Source organism: Notolabrus celidotus, chromosome 4, assembly GCF_009762535.1.
Source record: "Notolabrus celidotus isolate fNotCel1 chromosome 4, fNotCel1.pri, whole genome shotgun sequence".
NCBI lineage: Eukaryota > Metazoa > Chordata > Actinopteri > Labriformes > Labridae > Notolabrus > Notolabrus celidotus.
The window spans coordinates 29066447-29087390 of record NC_048275.1 but is presented as its reverse complement, the minus strand read 5'-3'; the positions used below and the strand labels follow the sequence as shown (position 1 = coordinate 29087390).

At 42.2% G+C, this 20944-nt stretch overlaps 2 protein-coding genes across 3 annotated transcripts in view; both read right to left on the bottom strand.

Moving 5' to 3' along the window:
* Positions 1-2490: 2490 nt before the first annotated feature.
* zfp36l2 (zinc finger protein 36, C3H type-like 2) lies at positions 2491-6788 on the bottom strand. Its single transcript, XM_034681602.1, has 2 exons — positions 5642-6788; positions 2491-5449 (listed from the first exon to the last, which is right to left on the bottom strand). The coding sequence occupies exons 1-2, from the start codon at positions 5729-5731 to the stop codon at positions 4265-4267; spliced, it is 1275 nt and encodes a 424-aa protein (XP_034537493.1). The 5' UTR covers positions 5732-6788; the 3' UTR covers positions 2491-4264.
* Positions 6789-8743: 1955 nt separating this feature from the next.
* The window catches only part of thada (THADA armadillo repeat containing), a 135652-nt gene continuing 123451 nt past the window's right edge, over positions 8744-20944 (bottom strand). For both annotated transcript variants that reach the window (XM_034681583.1, XM_034681584.1), the window contains exons 37-38: positions 10040-10209; positions 8744-9765 (exon numbers count right to left, since the gene is read on the bottom strand). In XM_034681583.1, the coding sequence (XP_034537474.1) occupies positions 9442-9765; positions 10040-10209 (494 nt within the window). In that variant the 3' untranslated portion in view covers positions 8744-9441. The remainder of the gene's footprint in view (positions 9766-10039; positions 10210-20944) is intronic.

Below are 20944 nucleotides of genomic sequence, written 5' to 3'. Positions count from 1 at the left end.
TAAGGTAGAGTTAACGAGATCAGGTGAACACAATAAATAAATAAGATAAATAAATACATGTTAAAACAATGGTTTAGATAATAATGATAAAAATAATAAAAATGATAATAAAATAATAAAATAATAATAAAAATAATAATAATAATGATACTGATCAGGGATGGAACTTTAGTTAAAAAGGAAGAATAGAAGTTATGGCCCTCTGTTTGGAGCCACCAGACTCCAATGATAAAAACAGTCATTTTACCTCACTGAACACAGGAGATGCTGGTCTGCCGTTGTCTCAATATCAGTACGATATTTGTATGATAGTAAATCTCTGATGTTTTAGGTGTTTTTTCAAACCTCAGATCGAACCCAATATAAGTATAACAAGCAACATTAAGATATATGAGTCAGCAGGTGTCCTGTGAGCTCAATTTACTGTTTTTCAATGGAGTCTGGTGGCTTTGAAGAGTGGTTTACCAGTAAAATGAACATCTTCCTCTTTAGTTAAAAGGTGGTTCTCTGATGTTATCTTGTCTGTAATGTTGACAGACATCTAAAATAACTGTCTGATAATTAATGTACACCCCTCCACCAAGAGTGTCCATGTGTAAAATATAGATAACCCTTAAAGTGAAGGCTACTCTACATGTCCTCTCAACACGTCTTAGTAAAAATTTTGAACCTTTAGACCCAACTCATTTGTACTTGCCACTTTAAGTGCTTTTGGGGTTTAATATTATAACTTTATAATACAGTTGCATGAAGCTTTTAGGCTTAGTCAAACTTGTACTTGTAGTTCTTCATCTCAAGTTTTCCATCAAAGAGACTTCCTTTCCTCAGATGGCCTCCTGTAAAGCCCCTGTGAGGACTGATATTAACACTGTAACCTCTTCATGGGATACAAAATCAAATGAGACCATTATCGAAAAGATATATTATTTGTATGTTATTGTTTTAATGCCTGAAACTGCTGCAGAGGGGTTGGTGACAGATGAAGTGGTTAATTACTTGCTGCCAAAACAGTCTTTATCTACGTTTTCAACAGCAAAAGTGTGTGATGAGCGCTCCATTTGACTGTTGAAAACAGCAGAATGAAAAGTGTAATTAAAAAACACAACATACAAGTACAGAACAAAAGTAGTAAAAACATAAGAGGTACCAGTTTGTCCAAAGAGGTTGCCAACATTGAAATGAACCAAGCATTCCTCAGAGGAGCTTTAAATAACAAAAATTATAAATTGAATTATATTATTTATGGGTGCACAAATATGATTATTTTCTTGTTTTGTTAACCACCTCATGACTCCTCAGACTTATCTTGTGGCTCTTTTGACTGTCCTGACCATTAGATTGGAAACCATTAGATACTCTGACCCACTATAAATAACATGTTTCAAAATAGTTATTTGTCCTGAACAGACAGGACTTCAACACGTAATACAAACTGTTTACATGCTTACATAAGTACATTCAGTAAACAGTCTTAATATTTCCTTAAATTTAGTTTGTATGTACTTTAACTGATAGCTCTTAACAGCACAGCCTGGTTTACCGGGTACTACACACCACACACTGTATTAAAGATTACAATCTGCCCTGTAACATGGATCCAGACACTCAGATTGATCTGGTCCCTTGGTTCTGGGATCCTACACATTTTCCATTTCAAAATTCCAGCCCTCATTCCTCAGACGGTGCAGACATATCGTTCATCACTCCATGTTTAGAGCAGAACATTACACATTATGTAATGTTACATTCAGGGCTGTCAGTGTGTGCTGTGGTGCATTCAGGGTCATATTCATACCGCACAGGGCCCACATACAGCTCTCTCCCTCCTTTGTTTCTGAGGAGTTCCGGGTCTCTGGAAACGAATCGGTCACTGATTTTTCTGTAAACTGAGGATCAGGGGCTGATATCTGGTGCAAGGGACCAAACAGAGGGCTTGGAGCTGAGTTGGGCTGTGTTAAGCAGCGTCACAGGGCAGCCGGGGCTCAGTGCAACGCCGTCCCTCCGCCTGCAAACTTTTCCACTGCAGAAAGAGGACAGAAGCTGATCTGTAACATCTGATGTGTTTCTGCGAATAAGATGAGGAACAGAACTGTGACACTTCCTGCAGCTCTGCTTGTTTGTTTGATGAGATGTTGTCGACCTGTTGCATGTTAACATGCTGTCACATGTTCAGGATGCATCATCAGCCCTAATGTGGAAACATGCACATCACAAAAGATGTGTTGTGTTTAAGTGCTTAACCAACATGTCACTTCCCTGTGACCTGATGTTACCTTCTTACATCTGGGCTTATATAAAAAAGATAAAGGTGTTCCTTGCGATCATCCCAAATTTTACTTTTGTTGTCCATATTTCTAAAGAATATGGTACAGAGTATGCTGGCCGGAAACGCATCCAACCTTCCTAACCTGGAGCATGTTTTCTCAATTTTTCTGCCAGCACATGAATGCAGCATGCTTGCTCACATGTAGAAGAAGTGACAGTCTGAAGCTTTTTCAAAATGATTTTTATTGGGAGAACTACAAAAATGTACAGTACAAAGTTAACAGTCTCACACTGGATTTGTAGTGAACTGACTCCCCCCAAAATAGCACAACTCTCGTTGTCTTTTTGTCCGTTTTTTGTTACATTCAAAAAGCTTTACTTCTGATAAAGTAGTCAAAAGTACATAGTGCGCTTCCCCCTGTACCTACTATGTACAAACCAAACGTGTTCATCCACTTCCCTCTCAGCTAACGCTCACACTACATCTCAATATGAAAAAAAGAAAACAGCAAAAAGAAATGAAAATAAGAGGAATGGGGGTTTAGAAAGGTTACGGCTGTTTCTGTCAGAGTCTGAGTGGTAACAACCTTTGAAAATAGATTCAATTCTACATTCAGTTCAACGTGTGTATAAAAGATGCCATGTAGGAAAAATACTTTATTTGGTTAATTTTAAGGCATGTCAAGATGGTGAACCCCATAGGCACTACACAATAATACTGGGGCACAAGGATGCTACATTCTTTAGCACGTGGCTGGAATCACAGTGTGACCTCGTGCAAACACAGAAAACAAAAATACTTTTTGGTTAATTTATTGACTTGGGTTCTTTGTCACTGACGTCTGATCTAAACAAAAGAAGTTTGGACGGTCTGTACAACCACATCGTTTATACATTCTACCAAAAAAACAGCAAAATGGGGATCCTCAAAAAAAAAAAGCCTTCTTAGCACTGACACACGAGCGAACAGCAATCACGCAAACTTTTCTTTTAATAAACGTAAACAAGGAAACAAAATTAATGAAATAAATATCACATACGTTCTCTTAAATTAAGATTTTTTTTACTCATTTACAATAAAAATAACCAAGTGAAGTTACAAAAAAGGAGAAAAAACAAAATATATATATTACTGTGAAAAGAACATACACTCCACTTTATGCAGATTAATAATGGCGATCATAATTTAAACATAAAAGAATATAGATCTATTGCTTCATCATACTTGATAAATACAGTATGGACACAAATTACCAATGTAGCCTATACTTTTTTCACAAGATAATAAATAAGTTAAATAGTCCATAGCCAGTTATGCACAGCTATGTCAATCACTCAAAAACAGCTAAAAAAATAGATATTCAACCATCAGCAGTGATTTCCCCGAACAAACCCAACTCAAGAGTGCTTTAACCAAGCAACACACTACACTAACCGAACGGACCACTGGGTGGCGCTGGAGGAGGAATAATGTTGGAATGGAAGAAGGAAAAGAAGAAAAAAAACACACTGATAAAGAAAAAATGTTACTTTGAGTCATCAAGGCATTTTCTTGGCAGGATGGAGGAAATCTGAAAACTGCTTACAGTCTCTTTACTTGTCAAGTCATGTCGGCCACACGTCTAATCCCAGAAACAGTGTGGACCACGGGTAGGGGCTGCCGCAGCCCTGGGGCAAGGCACTGATGGAATGCCTTCTGTTGGCTATCTAACTTTAATACAGGTATAATACACAGAAAAGAAAGACAGATACTGAACTAATGCCAGGTCAAGGACACTTTAACTGTTGAAGCTTTATGATCCCTGTTTCTCTCCTCGTGCCCCCCTCCAGGGAGGTCAGAGCAGGGTCAGCACCCCCGGAGCTGCCAGGGACTCAATGTCTTGCTCAAAAGGCACTTCGGAAGGGTGGTTTCTGCTGAAAAGAGACGGAGGACTCGGGGGGTTCGGGTCCTCCACCACCCTGCCGGACCGTCCGTAATCCCGAGTGAAAACAAACTGACTCAGTCATCAGAAATCGACAGCCTGCTGAAGATAGGCAGCCGTCTTCCAGCGTCCAGACTCGGGGACTCGGAGCCGCTGAGGCTCCCGGAAGAGCTGAGGGACCCGCTCGCATAGCTCTCCCGGTCAGACAGCGAGTCTGGCGGGCTGGGAGGAGGCTCGAACACCGGAGACTCGCTGAGGCGGCGGAGCGCCTGCAGGTGGCTCATGTTGTAGGCGGGAGGGGAGGGCGGGCACACGCTGCCCGGCACGTTCCCGTAGTAGGCTCCGGTGGAGTGGTTGTTGGTGTAGCTGGGGGTGTGCACAGCCAGGGGAGCCAGTAAGGCTTTAAGGTCCTGTCCAGGAAAGTTGAAGGCACTGTTGATGCAGGACATGGAGTTGGGGGAGATAACCTCCTCGTAGAAGCTGGAGGCAGAGGTGCAGGAGGATGCGGTGTTGGGCGGAGGAGGGGTCCGGGACGTGGGGCTATCAAGTAGGGGAGACTCGAGCCCGTGGTGGGTGGAGAAGCCGGAGAAGCTGAGGCTGTGGTGGAGCTTTGGTCTGTCTCTCTGGGTGAATCCAAGCTGCTGCGGGGGGAGGACGTCCCTGTAGCCGCACAGCTCGCGGGCTGACCGGGGCTCCTGCATGTTGGCGTTAGCGGCTGGAGCGGGCCGGCGCTCGTCGGCGTTGTGGATAAAGTGACAGCGGGGACCGTAGGGGCAGAAGCCGATAGTATGGAAAGTGCGGCATGGCTCTGTTTTGTACTTGGGGTGGCGGGACAAGCTCCTGAGCTCATGGTAGCCGTGAGCAAACTGACATTTCTCCCCGTACTTGCAGGAGCCGTTCTCCTCAAAGGGCCGGCACAGCTCAGTCTTGTAGCGGGTGGAGTTGATCTGTGAGCCGGGCTTCTGCTGCAGCACGCCCCGCTCTCCGCTCTCGCTGTAGGCGCGATCGCGGAACTTGTTCTCCTTGTTCATAAGAGCCGTGGCACTGCTGGTGCTGCTCGGTGAGTTCTCCTTAAGGCTTCCGTAGGAGCCCACGGAGTATTTGTTGCCGTTGTTCATCGCCTCCACGTTGCTGGTTGAGTTTCTGCGGAAAAATCCTGGCGTGAAGGCGCCGCCGGAGCCCGGAGTGGTGACCGGAGCCCCCACCGCTTTCTTATCCAACATGCTGTTGATGTGGAGCGCGTTCATGTTCATGCTTTTATCCTGATGAGGGACAAAAAAGACACGAGTTAGCACAGATTGTCTAACTATACTAAACACATGGTGCGTTCAAGAAAACTTCTCCTGCAGCGTTGCAACTTGTTGCATGTGAACTTCAACTGCGCTAAAGTTTACGCTGCAAATTCATCTTCAGCCTGAATGCAAACAGAACAACTCAAACGATTCGATTTTTACCTTGTAAAGCATGTCAATGTCGTAGAAAGCGGACAAAACCGTCGCAGACATCTCTTTTCCCCAAGTTTGCTGCCGCACTCCCTCTTTCATAGAGGACCGAGTCGGATCCTTGTATGCGACGAGCTGTAATTAGTGCCACGACTGGTTTTGGTTGTGGAAAAGTTGCTTTAAAAGTTAATGTGCAGCTTTAGTCCGTGGAAGAAGAAGGAGAAAGGGGGGTCAGGTTTGTATTGTTGGATTGTAGGTGGCTATATTTCCTCCCCTCGAGAAGCGCTGAACCAGAGTGCTTCACTGTGCACCGCTGCCTGATTGCCTGCGTATAAATGCGCGGAGGCGGCCGGGGAGGGGCGAGCTCAAGTCGGTGCAAACTTTTGGAAGGAGCCGCCTCCTCCCCTCCTACCGGGGAAAACTTCCATTCACCGGTTGGCCGCCTATACTTCAACACCACGCCTTGAAATCCAACTCCAGCACCCCCCCCCCTCTCCCCTCGTCCTCCCCCCTTCAAAACTTTTTTCTTTTAATCACAACCAATTTTGTGGAAGTTGGTTTTGCGTTTTGAGGCTGTCTCTTGCTGAGAAAGAATGTGGAAACATCAACTAGTATGAAAGCTGCTCTCACACAGCAAAATGCAGTGAGTTGGAGAGTTTGCTCTAAAGCTCCACACGGAACAGAAAAAAGTTATCCCTCACACCTCAAAACTTAAATCAAAGCCTCCGGGGTTCAAACCAGCGACCGTCCGGTGACAGGCCACCCTCAGCACGTTTGGGAGCTGACACATGTATTTGTAATGGAAGGAAATTCTGTCTCCCTCTCCCTCCCCCCTCTCCCTGTGGACGGGGTGAGACCACAAGTATGAGCACAGAGGAGTCCAGGCAGAGTGCACAACAATTTTTAGCATCCACCGATTGCATAATCCACAGAGCAACAGCAACTCCCTGTAGTCCACACATGGAAACTTAATGACCTACTTTTGTTTTTGTTCTTTAAACCAAACTTTAACATGTAGATTATAAACCTCTCTCTACTAAACATGAGTCATTGTGAAGAGTTAACTCTAAATCTTTCTGCAGCTCTCTTCCAGAGTTCCTCCCTGACTTGTTTTTCCTCAGACTGCAGGAATGTGGTTTTCCAGCGCTGATGCAGAGCAACACTGCCCCCAAGAGGAGAGAGAGGGAACTGACTGGGAGAGACTGAGGCGCCCCCTGCTGGACAGAGATAAGGCAATATTAAAAACAGACAGGCCTACAAAGAGACATAAATATGATACAATGTGATAAGAGCAGGATGTCTTTGTTCAGATAATCCTTTTATTGTGACTCAGTTCTGTGTTAGGTTGAGAATACACTGTTGCGACTCGTTGTTGTTGTTGTTGTCATGTATTCCTGTTTTTCTCTGTAAACACACAATCTTTTGTCCACTCTTTGCTTATTTCTGCACATTTATTTTATTACATATAGTGTAGTAATGTTTTTGATATTATTCTATACTTTTTAAATATTTATTGGCAGTAGGAGTATCATTAACTTCTTCCAATTTCTTGTACTTTTTTGAGGTAATAAAGAAGTATTGTAACACCTACAGAACACAAAAGTCCTTTTATTTGAAAAGCTACCTGACAAAAAACTTGATTCTTTAGTATGAGATGTTCTTGATGTGATCCTGGTTAAGTAAAAGCTTCACAACCATAAACTCAGCTCTCATAATGTCACTGCCATGTTTGTTTCCTGTTTTCACACGGAAGCCGCCATGTTTTGGGATGTTGTGCAGTCACAGAGTGCAGTGTGGTAGCAGTTAAGCTGCCCTGTCTCAGCGTGATGTAAGCTCTCCAGGATGGCAAAATGTTCACATGAAAATGTCAGAAGTGCTCCACTGTGCTGCTGGAGCTGTGTCAGGTTTTAAAAACCCACAGTGGAAAGATCGCAGCGCTGGCAGCAGCTCAGGACGGGACTCTGTATCCGAGCAGTGCAGGCAGATATTTTGGTCAGGAGGGTGTAAAAACTCTGGGCAACACATATCACTTGAAATTGAAGGTTTGTGCGACACTGGTAACCATTAAGTCTTTTCCATAACGGATCATAATTGAAAGAGTGGTTATAAGAGTGATTTTTCTTTCTGTGACACGATTCTCTTAAGTACAGAATAGTTTGGTTGGAAGAAGAAGAGAAAAGAGAAAAATAGCAACAGGCGAAAAACAAGTGACATAAGAGGCTGGAATCTACTACAACCAACCCTAAAATTAGTCTGAGGGCTGCCCCGGGACTATTTGTGCTCCATGAGCTGAGATAAATAGTTTAATGTGAAGGACAGACACGGCCAGGTTCCTGAGAAATCCCTCGAACATGTTCTCGTCCACAGAAACCGCTCGCCCATCACAGCACTCCGCTTTTTATTGGGGGATGTCGAGCTGTTCCCAAACATTACGTCACTTTTACTGTAACAGGGAACATGGCTACCAGGGAGGGAGCGGGTCCACACATTCACACACACAAACATGCACACACACAGGAGGACAGTAGTCCATTGTGCCGTCCTCCTAATTACATAAGCAGGAAAAGTAGAGGGAAGCATAAAACACAGTCCAAAGGGAAGAATCGTGCAGTAAATTAAATATCACAGGAAAATCACACCTCGTATAAACATACAGTAGGAGTCAGAGCTTACGCTGAAATACAACTTTGGTGACGTGTCAGAGAAACACTTGCATTCAGAATCCCATGCGGCGGTCATAAAGTTAGTCTCGCTGCACAATCACTCCATTGAAGTTGGACTTGAAGCTTTAGGCGCTGAGTTGTTTTGTTCAGACTTCTAAATCCCTGTGAGACGTTCAGGGAACAGAAAGAAACCGAGGACTCAATACTGACGCTGTTAGGAGTTTGTCGTGTGACACATTCAGACTGATAAGAGGACAGAGCTCAAGTGTTGTTTGAATTATTGTTAATGACTCGGTTATTGTTAAAGACAGCCGGAAGATTTCCCCACACAGAGCTAATACTGGCCACGTGTATGTCAAAAGACAGACAGTCAAATTTAAGTCTCAAACACTGGAGCAGAGAAAGCTCATTTCAGACGTAATGTTTGGTGAAAAAAGACATCGAAAAGGAGTTATCATAATTAAAAACACATTTAATAATCAATGAGGAACATTTGTAAAACAAAGTGAGAGACAAACAAGAGTAAAAAATTCCTGATGTTTCTTCATTCCCTTAATATGATGTTCAGAGGACTCGACCACAAAGCCAGTCTGTGGTCCTGTGTCATTCAGTTGAATATTTTTAAGTTTTTACTTATTGAAAAATTAAGACTTTAAGTCAAATTCTGCACATTTTAAACCTGATCCCTGCAAAGGCTAAATGGCTGCAATGTAATCCTCATCAATGAAAGTACAATATTTAAAGTTTTTTTTTAATCTGCACCAAAGCTCAGATTCTTTTCAAAGCCACCAGACTCCATTGACAAAAACACTTAATTTCACCTCACTGAATAAACAAAGCTGCCTTAATTATAGTTTGTGACATTTTGTGTGACAAACATATTGTGTTTAAACACTGACGACACAAAATCACATGGTTTAACTCAGTTCAGAGTCAGTTTGAGGTTTAGGGGACTGCAAGGTAGAAGAGAAGAGATTACACTGCAGCCATCATGGCCTGTTTCACTGCTGCACGTTATAGAAATCTTTCCACTAGTCTTACTTTGGACTAGTCCTTTCCTTCTGTAAAATAAATGTTGCCAAATTCTTAAAGATTAAGGCCCAAGTTTCAAAAAATGGTTTTACACTAGGTTAAAAACAAGCTAGCTTGCTACTTTAGCCTTTCGAGCAGATCCAGAACCAGGGTGGCCCTCTGGTGCTGCAGCAGCACCCGGGCATGCTCCATGGTGCAGGAGAACTGAGGCAGAGCAGGGAGGGAGTCCAGGGCCTGTTTGGAGCTGAGTGCCTGGACTTTGGCCTGAGTCGCTAGTGTTTGGATTTGGTAGAGCTGGTCTGGATCTGTGATATTCGGGGCCTGGGCCTGCTTTAGAACCAGGATGAGGGAGTCAAGGTGTCTGTGGAGCAGCTTCACCCACTGGACCGGCTCTGCCCACAGGTTCAGATCCCCCTTCTCGAACAGAAACTCCTCCTCATCCTGGTCACAAGCAAAATAGAAGTTAAGAAACATGAGTTAAGAAAATACGCAAACTCACACCAAACACCTTTAGACATTTAGACACCCTGTTTGTTACATCGTCACAGTTCCTGTTGCACCATCAGAAAATAAATGTGTGACTGAATGATCTGGTTTATATCTCTCACACTCTTTCTGTTCTGTTTGTGATGTTCTCAGAGTTGAGTGTAACACTATTAGCTGTCAGTTTGTATCTTCATCGAGGTCACTTTGAAAACTAAAGACAGATTCTCACCAGACTGGAGGCTTCCTCCGCCGCTTCACCGCCCTCTTCATCTCCCAGTAGCCACTCTGTCAGAGCCAGGACCCCCGCTGGAACCTGCCCCCACAGTTCAAACAGCCGGCAGAGGAGACCCACGCCTGAGTCCAGGGCTGCAGGAGGACATACAGACACACCTGGCAAACCTGAGGGCAGAGGAGAGCACAGAGTGAGACTGTGTTACAATAAAGCCATACAAAAAGCAGAGCAGACACAGAATATACAAGAAAGAAGAATCTCCTAAGAGGAATAATCATCTCTGTCCAAATAACAAACAGCCTCTGGTGCAGGTGTGTGTGTCCTCTCCCTCACCCTTATTATACCCACACAGCTTCCATCACAGAGGACAGGTCAGGAGGTGACTGGGTCAGCTGAGCACTGTTTGAACTTATGGGTGTTTCACCTTTAGTCTGAGGCTAAACTCTGGGATGAACACATAACCTCTGACCTGGGAGGTCTGCTCGAGCTCATATTGAGGTAAGAGGTCAGAGATACAACACTCCAGGAAAGGGTCATACCAGCATTTAGTAAAAACATCTCACATGAGTTTTTACTGCAGGCAGATTTAAACTTGTGGTTAACCAAACTGAGATGCAATATTATCACACAGCTCACAAAGACCTAAACTTTGCATAAATAAGATGCTATGTAACAAAAATGACTAATTCAATTGAGTGATCAAGTGTTTGTATATGATGTTATTTGACTTAAAGATGTATGCATATAAAAAAATATGAACACCTTATTCATAAAGAGGCTTTTTACCTCAGGTATCATACTCAGAGTGAGACATTTAGGAGCTGTTATAGTGTTGCTAACATGTTACATGGTTGAAATCACAGCGGCACAGGCAGTTGCTAGCTTCTTACTGAAAGTGCAGCTAAGTCGACTGTTAAGTCAATAGCTACTGTTAGACAGAAGCTAATGTTAGCATCCATCCACTTCTATGCTAGTATTACCATCTGATAGGATTACATGATGAAATAAGACAGGCTAAATCTAATGTTAGCAAGGAATTGGTTGAATTCAATGTCACTCAGCTATTGTGCATAATGACTCATAAAATATGTTGTTAAACACAACATGTAGCATGCTATCACTCCAGAAATTATCCTTTCAAAATCTTTAGGTGTATAGCTAACAGCTAACTGCTAAAAACGTCATAGTTTATTATTAACCTGATGTTAATACTGTAATGTTTTGTGAAGAAGTTTTTGTTTTGTATGAAGTTTAAAATCCAACTCAGACATTTCTTTTTATTATCTTTAGCGCGATCACATGCTAGCAAGTTAAGCTTAGTTTTGTCACACGTTAAGTTCCTCTTGAGAGTTAATGTTTCAGAAAAAACAAACATCATGAAGCTAACTGTCTCTTTTGCCATTTTATAAATCATCTTGGATAGGTGCTGGTATTTAGGCTGAGAGGTCTGTTCACATTCCTCTTGCTCAAGAATCAATGTTGATGTTCCCATGCATGTTTACAGTCTGCTCTTTAAAGGGTTAAGTTATTTTTCTATATGACCTAAACTTATTTTTCTGATTTTATTAAAAGAAAAGTTCATGTGAACTTTATCCACCTTGATAAGTATTTTTTGATTGTACCTGTTGAAGACTATTGTTGGTAGTCACTGAGTAAACTTCTGTTCAGAGAGAGGGATGTCAACATTATCCCTCCCAACTAGATTTCCTCTTAGCCCCCCACACAGATCAGCGTGTGCAGTCATGATAGTGCCAGACTCATAACCAATCGGAGGACGTAGTAGGGGCCGCCCCTTAACCAATCAGGACAGAGGATTGGAGATTAGCTATGATTGGTGCGTCATAACTGGAACAAGGGGAATAATAACATTGCTTGATACAAAGGCATTGGAAAACGTAGATATTTCGCAATAGTCTCAAATTACTTCACGGCTGAAATGAGTTTTCTGCGAAGGGTGTCAGGAGCTCGGACATCCGGAGGGAGCTCGGAGTAGAGCCGCTGCTCCACCGCGTCGAAAGGAGTCAGCTGAGGTGGTTCGGGCATCTGATAAGGATGCCTCCCAGACGCCTCCCTTTAGAGGTGTTCCAGGCACGTCCAACTGGGAGAAGGCCCCGGGGTAGACCCAGAACACAGTGGAGGGATTATATCTCCCGCCTGGTCTGGGAACGCCTCAGGATTCCCCAGGAGGAGCTGGAAAGTGTTGCCGGGGAGAGGGATGTCTGGGTCAATTTGCTTGGACTGCTACCCCTGCGACCCGACCCCGGATAAGCGGAAGAAATTGGATGGATGGATGGACTCACCCAAAAAATATTTTTCCTTTAAGTGGCCGGCCTCATTAAAATTATTTTCAGCTGAGAAATCCACAACCTGGTGGCTGTTTTTTTCAATCACACTGCAACTGGTGTCTCTAAGATGATGTAGTCTTTAAAGTGAATAATATATGTTTATTATCTGGTCTATGTCTTTTAAAACAAAATAGGCCATATTTTGCAAGCGAAAGTAGCTGATAGCTTTACCTCAAAGAAACTAATGGTAAGATATTCCCTACAAAATAATTGATCAATGTGTAAATATCCACTTAGTAAAACAATGAGTCATATTCACAGTGCTGAGGTGGAGGACGTTCCTCAAGGAAACAAACCTGCACACAAGCTGCAGCTCTGAGGCTGTTTCTGTCTCTGCGGCTGACACATTATTCACAGAGTACGGGTCACGTGGAGTTTTTGTTTCAGTTAGTAAACTACTGTTTCACAGATTAGGTGCCATGTACAGTTTATACAGGTTTATACATGAGGGGATGTACACTTATGGACCCCGTCTATGTAAAACTGTGTGAAGTGCTGGCATGAAGGGAACTAAATCATCCCTCTTATCGGAGTGTTTCCTGTATCCAAAATAAATAAATAAAAAGTTTGACTAAAGCTGAAACTGAAATAAATTCATGGCTGAACAGAACACACTGTTAGAAATCAGTTGTTTACCAGGAATCTCCACCACTGGCTTTCTTTCTTGTGGAGCTGTGTAGTCTAAATGATGCAGAGCGGATATATTATTCCAAACTAAGTGTGTGTGCATGTATGCGTGTGTTTGCGTGTGAAGATATGTGTGTCATCTCTGGGCCGGGATGCTCTTCTGGGAAACGACACTATAACTCATATAACCAACCATCATCAGGGTGTGTGATTCAAACTATTCTGCACGATACACCAATATGCACAAACACATGCAGTACGTACTGGCATTGCTCTCATGGGGGAGTATTTCTAAACCTGTGCTCTATCTGTTTCATCTCTTTGGGTATTCATATTACCTTTGGGGACTAATGCTTTGGGGTGTCAATGGGTTAACAGCAGGGGAACAGGCTGTTATGGCTGCACCTTGACACTTAATAGCAAATATGCCCGATTAAAGTAATATGTTTTTCAAACCAGGAACAGATGCCACAGTGACTCTTCAAACCCACCAGACTTCATTGACAAAAATAATTACCTTTAACCTTCATTAGGATACAGGGGTTGCTGCTCTATGCTACCTTTGTCAGTTAGCCTGAGTTCAAGTCTGACTTTGGGGTTTAAAATTGTAAGAATGCTGGTCCAAAACTTTGCAGCTCGAGTATTGACTAGAACTAGGAAGACCGAGCAGGGTCCGGAAGGCAGACATCCTCTCTACTTTTAAGAGTAGGCTTAAACCTTTCCTTTTTGATAAAGCTTATAGTTAGAGCTGATTCAGGCTTGGACCAGCTCTTAGTTTTGCTGCAATAGGCTTAGACGGCCGGGGGAACTGACACACTGGGATCCCCTTCTCTCTGCCTATCACTTACTTTAACTCCCCCTGTCACATTAGAGTTACTAACCATAGACCTCTCTGGAGTCCCTAAGCTCCATTGTCTGACTCCAGCAGCTACAATCATCTCTCTCTCTCTTCATCTCCTCTATTCCCCTTTCTAACCCCAACTCGATCGAGGCAGATAGCTGTCTAACATTAGTCTAGTTCTGCTCAAGGTTTCTGCCTGTTAATGGAAGATTGTCCTTTTCCTAATGATAAAAAGATGGGACATGTTAATCTCCCTTTAACTTCCTTACATATTCAGAAAATGGATCGCCTTCATATGTGAATTTGGTCATGTGAACATTTTTTGTGTTGCCACATTGAATCACTTACATAAAAACAATATACGTTTCTCAGACACACGCTGAGAGGCCCGTCTCAGACTCAGTATTGTATGCAAGAGAAGAAGGAAGTGTGAGCGAAGGACACACACATCAAACAAAGGGAAAACACAACATATGACTTCATTTAATGACCCCAGTTGTCCACACAGGCACAGGTTGTGTGTGTGTGTGTGAGTGTGTTGTCACCGTACCTTGACCAGCCTCACCACAGCTGACACCCAGATAACAGCAGACACTTCAAAGGCTTTCAGAGCCACCAGCCAAAACACTACCAGTATGGGAAGAGAGGCTGGAGGTATATGGACCCCTATCACCACGTATACAGTATGACACACACACACACACACACACACACACACACACACACACACACACACACACACACACACACACACACACACACACACACACACACACACACACACACACACACAGACGTAGACACACATAGGTTCAGGGTTGAGAACCAGATAGTTTTTGGTCTTCAGAGAGGTGTGAAATCAGCGAGGGAACATTAGAGGCTGCTGATTGGACCGTGTTAGAGGAGATTTAATAGTTTAGGAGCTTGAGTGACAAATTCCTTTTATTTACCGAGAAGCGGCCTCTCTGTGGGACGGCCCGGTCTCTGATGTCGAGCCTTTACATCCCCACCCAAACGGGACATAATAGGAAATCTTAGCTGCTCTCAGTTTATCTACTTTTCTACGGCGGTTTCACACATCGCTTAACGTGATTTCCCTCCTGAGGCTTTATGCACAAAAAACTCTGTTTCTCAAGGGGATTGTCTTACACAGTAATAGGTGTGTGTGTGTGTGTGTGTGTGTGTGTGTGTGTGTGTGTGTGTGTGTGTGTGTGTGTATGTGTGAGTTGGTGTTGTTTGCCTTGGAAGAGTGTGTGAGTTCATGTCAAACAACCTCATCTGTACGAGTGACAATGTCAGAGCCAGTTGGTGAATTAATTCGTTTGGGTGAGGCTGTGTGCACGTGTGTGTGTGCGTGTGTGTGTGTGTGTGTGTGTGTGTGTGTGTGTGTGTGTGTGTGTGTGCACGTGTGTGTGTGTGTGTGTGTGTGTGTGTGTGTGTGTGTGTGTGTGTGTGTGTGTGTGTGTGTGTGTTGCAGTTGGCATGCACTGGCACTCTTACAGTACACTTGAGCAGGGCAGGGCAGGACACGGAGGGGAAAAATCAGAACCTCGTGTCGCTTGTGTCAGATCATTCTAAGAATCTGTAGAGTTTTTAATAGACTGAACTTCAATGTTTTGTAGCTTGTTACACACTCTCTTTAGTTCCTCTCGTAAGAAAAAGCTTAAGCTGGAGTCATGAGAAGCCCTCATCAAAGAGTTGAGCAACATTCAACATGACATCAGACACTGCTGGAAATATTCAAGCGGTATAAGTGTACCAAGTACTCTTTTTTTCCTCTCAGGCTCAGACACTCTCTTCCTAACACTGAGCGTGTTTTCTGAGCGTGTGCTGCAGACGCTGCAGAGGAGCCGAGGCTGCAGGAAGAGAGGGTGTGAGAGAGAGCGAGAGAGGGAGAGAAAGATGGAGGTGTGAAATAAAAACACTAAGTTTACAACCTCAGACTTCCTCCTGTGCCTGACGAGAACCAGGAGAGCAGCAACAACAACAACATCAACAGGAAGCATCAGCATGAACAACAACAGCACAGAGGGAAGGCTGAGCATTAGCATGGAGATAGCACGCTGAGAATATGTTAAGAGTCTGAGCTCACTGTCAGAGGTCTGATCAGGGAAAGGATCAAAGTTAACGGCAGCTCAGCAGGGAGCCAGCAGACGATCTTACCTGTCTCTATCATCATCACCTTTTCATCAGATACATGAATACAAGAGCAGGAGCTTTATACCCTGTTTGGCTCACAGAGTGGACTAAGCTCTAAATATCATGGTTTCTACAAATCCCATAGAGCACGTTTTCATTTTAAAGGCCTCAGAGGGTATCTTCAGGGTAACATATTCAACTTCAAAAGTGTCTTTCAGTTCCACAGAAGGAAGAAGAGTCTGCTTAAGGCTCATTCATGCTCTGTGTCTGATACGTATTTGATACGGAAAAAGGCTTCTAGTCATCTCGTCTGTATTTCTACACATTTTCTGGAAGCTTGAGGACCAAACTTTTCAGTACCACTGGAAAACGTGAAGGCAGTCCTGAGCGGTGTCGAGAAAAGTTAAAGCCAGACCAGAAAAACACAACCAAGGAGGACACTTTCAAAAATTAGAGGAATTTTTTAGGACAGATTTTTTGAGTTAGTTAGAAACTATAATATATACTTCTTTCAAGGTTACCCTGCCCTTGACTCCGTTTTAGTGTTGCTCTGACTGAGTGGTGCCCTCTAGTGGATGCACTGTTTAACCCCAATCCCGATATAAAGAACATGTAGGAGTATGTGGTTAGACAGTATGATGGTTGTATTGTCTAAAATGTATCTATTTTCATTTATTAAGGAAGAATAAATTAGCTGTTGCACTCCCTCTGATGATTGGACTAAACTATGTCATGGCCTCAGCCACGCCCTACTCCTTTTGTGGGTGCAGCGTGTAGTGCTATCGTAGCCTTTGTGGTAGATGTCAAAACTAAGAGTTCTGTAATAGAGGCCCTTGTCCTGAACTGGTCCAGGATTTTGTTAGCTTATACTGACACATTCATGTAGGTTTTTTCTCTGTTAGTCACACAAGGCTATGGGCAGTGTTTCCACCTTAACAACTTTGTCACTATATTTAGCGAGTTTTGAGACCCCTCTAGCGACTCTTTTTCAAGCGACTACCAACAAATCCTGCTACTTTTTCTGATGTTATTTCAGACTTTTGGAGACTGATGTAAAGGCACGTATCGTTCTCATTTAGCGACTTTTAGGACAGCCAATCGCTACTTTCCTTACTGAAGAGTTGGCAACACTGGCTAGGGGTGCTGTTCAGTAGTTGTTTAGTTTGGTTTAACAGGTAAGATAATCAGGTTTTGCTTGAAAGAATGGAGCCCAACTCTAGTTTACAGTCTTCTTTTAGTATTACTTATTAGTTATTTTGCACAGCACCTACTGTTCCTTTTGGTTGCCTCACTTTGTTATCTGCACAATTTTTGCTTCTTTTGTAATAAATAACTTTGTTCACCTGAAATGACTGGGTTTCATGCTACTTCCCTTTCCCCTTAACAGGCTGGGGTGTAACAACTCTGTTTTGTCTTTTAGAATTTTCAGCTTGTTGAAGCTGTAGTTGCTCTTGAGAGTCGCTGGTTCAAGTCCCAGTATGGAACAAGATTGGAAGTTGGGCTTGTAGCTGTAGACGTGCTAGTTCATTTCCTGGGCACTGCCAATGGGCCCTTGAGTAAGGCACCCCCAACTAGTCGGGTGCAGCTGTCTGATGGCAATCCTCTCATTCTGACATCTCTCCATTAGTGCATGTCCATAGGATCTTGTTGGTGCATGTGTGTTTATATCAGCCTATGTTTGTGTAACATGATTTATCACTAGAGTGAAAACATTTAATTTCCCTACAGGGATTAAAAAAGTATATCTTCTTCTTCTAATCAACAACCATATTGAGCTCCAATAGCAAATTCTCCTCCAGCTACAAATCTAACTGCATAGTTTTTCATATCCCACAGTTAATGAGCTTAATTATGGAACAAAGTCTGGAAACTACTTTTTGTCAAAACAAAACAAACCTAATGTCTTTTCTGCGTGTTTTCACAATCATGATACAGTGTTCAGTCACACCTCTAACTGCCATCAGATTGTGATTTGATTATGAAGTTTCACAGTCACAGAGGAGCACAGTAACACCACTCAGTTTCACAAACACATAAACAATCTATGAACTATTTTTAAATCCCATCTGTAGCACAACCCACTGCCCTGAAGACACTACACACACTCACACAGCCCGCAGTAATGTCTGCACACATGTGACTTTATTGCACACCACACTACACATCACTACAGTCTTATCCCTCACACTATCATTCAGTGAAACAGAGGAAGCAGCAAAAACATTTGCTTGTGTTTTCTCATGAAGTCAAAGATTAAAGCTAAAAACAAAGAGGTGAGTGATTGTCAAGGAGCAATAAGCTCTTCTATTTTTGTGTAATTTCTGACGTGTCAGTTTTCTGGCCCTTGTTCTGCATCATGTTTGACACAAACAAACACAAACCAGGTTTAATGCTCAGGTTAGTGTGGAAGTAAAACAAGCTGAGCACTGTTACAAGAGTGTCCTTCTGCAGGTCATTCACTTCCATTCATCTGTGTCATCCACTGTAAATGAACGAACTGAAAGAAAACAAGACACAGCAGATATTCCGCTCAGGCCTCTGTTAGCTTAACAGTTAGCTAAGTGGGTTAGCCTGGCAGAGCCTCTTGGTAATGGTTCACTCATAACATGAGCCTGACAGCAGAGCAATACCATTATTTTCACTTTCATTAAAGAGATTTAAAAAGGAGATTAGTATCACTCTCACCTGAGTACAGTGAACCTAGAGGAAACCCTTAGCAAGTTGTTCACTTAGCTTTGCGAAAAAAGGAAGGACAGCTCACCTGGCTTTCTCCAAAGATAGCAAAATCTTATAAAAGCAACCCAGCACAGTGGGCAGTTTATAAGAAGACAACCTAGCACTATGATTTCACAGTGAATATGATGCAAAAGTGCTTTAAACCTGCATTCTTTCTAATGTCCATCAGAGGGGCCTCCACTGGTTGTTAAAAAATGCATGATGTTTCATAGATAATATATATATTATCCATGAAATCTCCATTGATTTTCTACCTCAGTAAACACTTCCTTGATGAGTATATGGTCCCAGTCTCTAGTTTTAGCTCTTCTTCAGTACAGCATGAAGCTCATTTAGTAAGTTATGGGTCCAGTTACAGTCAAATAGACCAGAAGCAGGGCTACCTGTGATGGACAAATGGCTACCAAGGCAACCTGAGTGATATCTTTTTCTAATTTCGGTTTTACTCAAAGACACTCTGAGGAGTCTGCTAGTAATTTATTCCATAAGTACAGTTTGTTTAAAGCCTACCGTTAGTTAGCTGGCTAGCATCCCAGTTAGTGGCGAAATTATCATTTGGTGACCACTCACTTTTCTTTACTGCCATCCTTCATCAAAAGTTCACACAGTTAATTCTTTACTAATTCAGAAAATAAGAAACAACATTTGAGGGACTTATTTTTTAAACTTTGGATAGAGCAAGGCTAGCTATTCCTACCCTATTTCTTGTGTTTACACAAAACTAAGCTGACCAGCTATTGATTGTAGCTTTATTTTACAGCATGCAAGCTTAAGATAGGGATGAATCTTCATAGCTATGCCTGGACTGGATCTGATACAGTATTTTTCTTAAAATGTCAAACTTCTACTTTAATCAGGTGAAGAAAGTTTACATTTCATTACTTTACAACACTGATTGGAGCTAGGGGCTGTACTCTTATTTTTTGTTCAATATTTCAAAGGAACCACCTACTTCAAAACTTGTTAGCAGAAAAACATTTATATTGAATCAGATAATCAGAAGAAAGCATGGTTTCATTAGAGGGTTAATATTTCAAAGAACATGTAGCTGGAGTTTTTTCCTTCCCCAGTCTAAGGTCTCATCATTGACCTAACCCAAACCCTCACTGACATCCAGTCCTGATCTCTCTCTTTCATCCCTCTGTCCCTGCAAGACTCTGTCACTGTGCTGGAGGTCCACGGGGGTAGAGTTTGATTTCAGACCCAATTAGACTGGAGGTATTTGGGTGAGTGTGTGTGTGGTTGTGTTATGTGTGTGTTGGAGGGTGGGATGGGGTTCAATTAGATTTGCTCTTCCTCTCCAAGACAAAGGCTCCACTGAGGTTCACAGCTTCAACTAACCTGATGAGAATCTGCACTAACGTGTCTCCCACACACCAAGCAGGTTTATTAGATTTTCTTAATTTTCACCACAAAAACTCTAAACTAAGCAAGTGTTTTATCTTATTTTATTTGCTTGCTTGTTCTGTATTATCTTATTTTTAGTAAGAAATATCTCATTAGACTTAATATAAGCGATATTCACTTGACACGTCTAGACAAAGATATGACAGAGAGAAATAAGGCCTGAATTGCTTGTAATGAGTAAAAAAATCTGCTAATGGGGTATGATGAATGTATTTAAATAGGAATTTAAACTTTTTAAACTTTAAACAGACTCATTCTCTCATGCCATTAGAATCTTATTGTTTCTATCTATTCATTAGATTACATTACATACACATATGGTGTGAAACATGAAAAAAGGAGGCAACTGATGTAATCATGTCATAGACACATTGTTTGCATAATCCTTTCAACAAAAACTGCTTAGGCTGAGCTAAAGTAACCTTTAGGATGTAGAGATTCTAGGTATATAGAGCATATGTTATACTCCCAGAAATAAGTTCATTATAAGGAACAATACAGGTAAAGATTCTGTTTGTATTTTATGAAACTATCAAACTTCAGTACGCTAGTACGCTAAACTTCTCGAGTGTTCAGAAATATTTTGTTTTATGGCTCTACTTTCACATTTGCATTGGATCAATACATTTAGTATTGTTTTAGCTAATATGAAGAAAAACATGTCAGTTTTTCCAATCTTTTTGTTTATTGCACAATTTAATATAATGGTTTATTGACCTGTGTCATCTTTTAACTTTGGCTGTATAGACTTTAAAGATTATGCTTTAGAAATATCATTTGATCCATGCTCACTTTTTAATCAACACT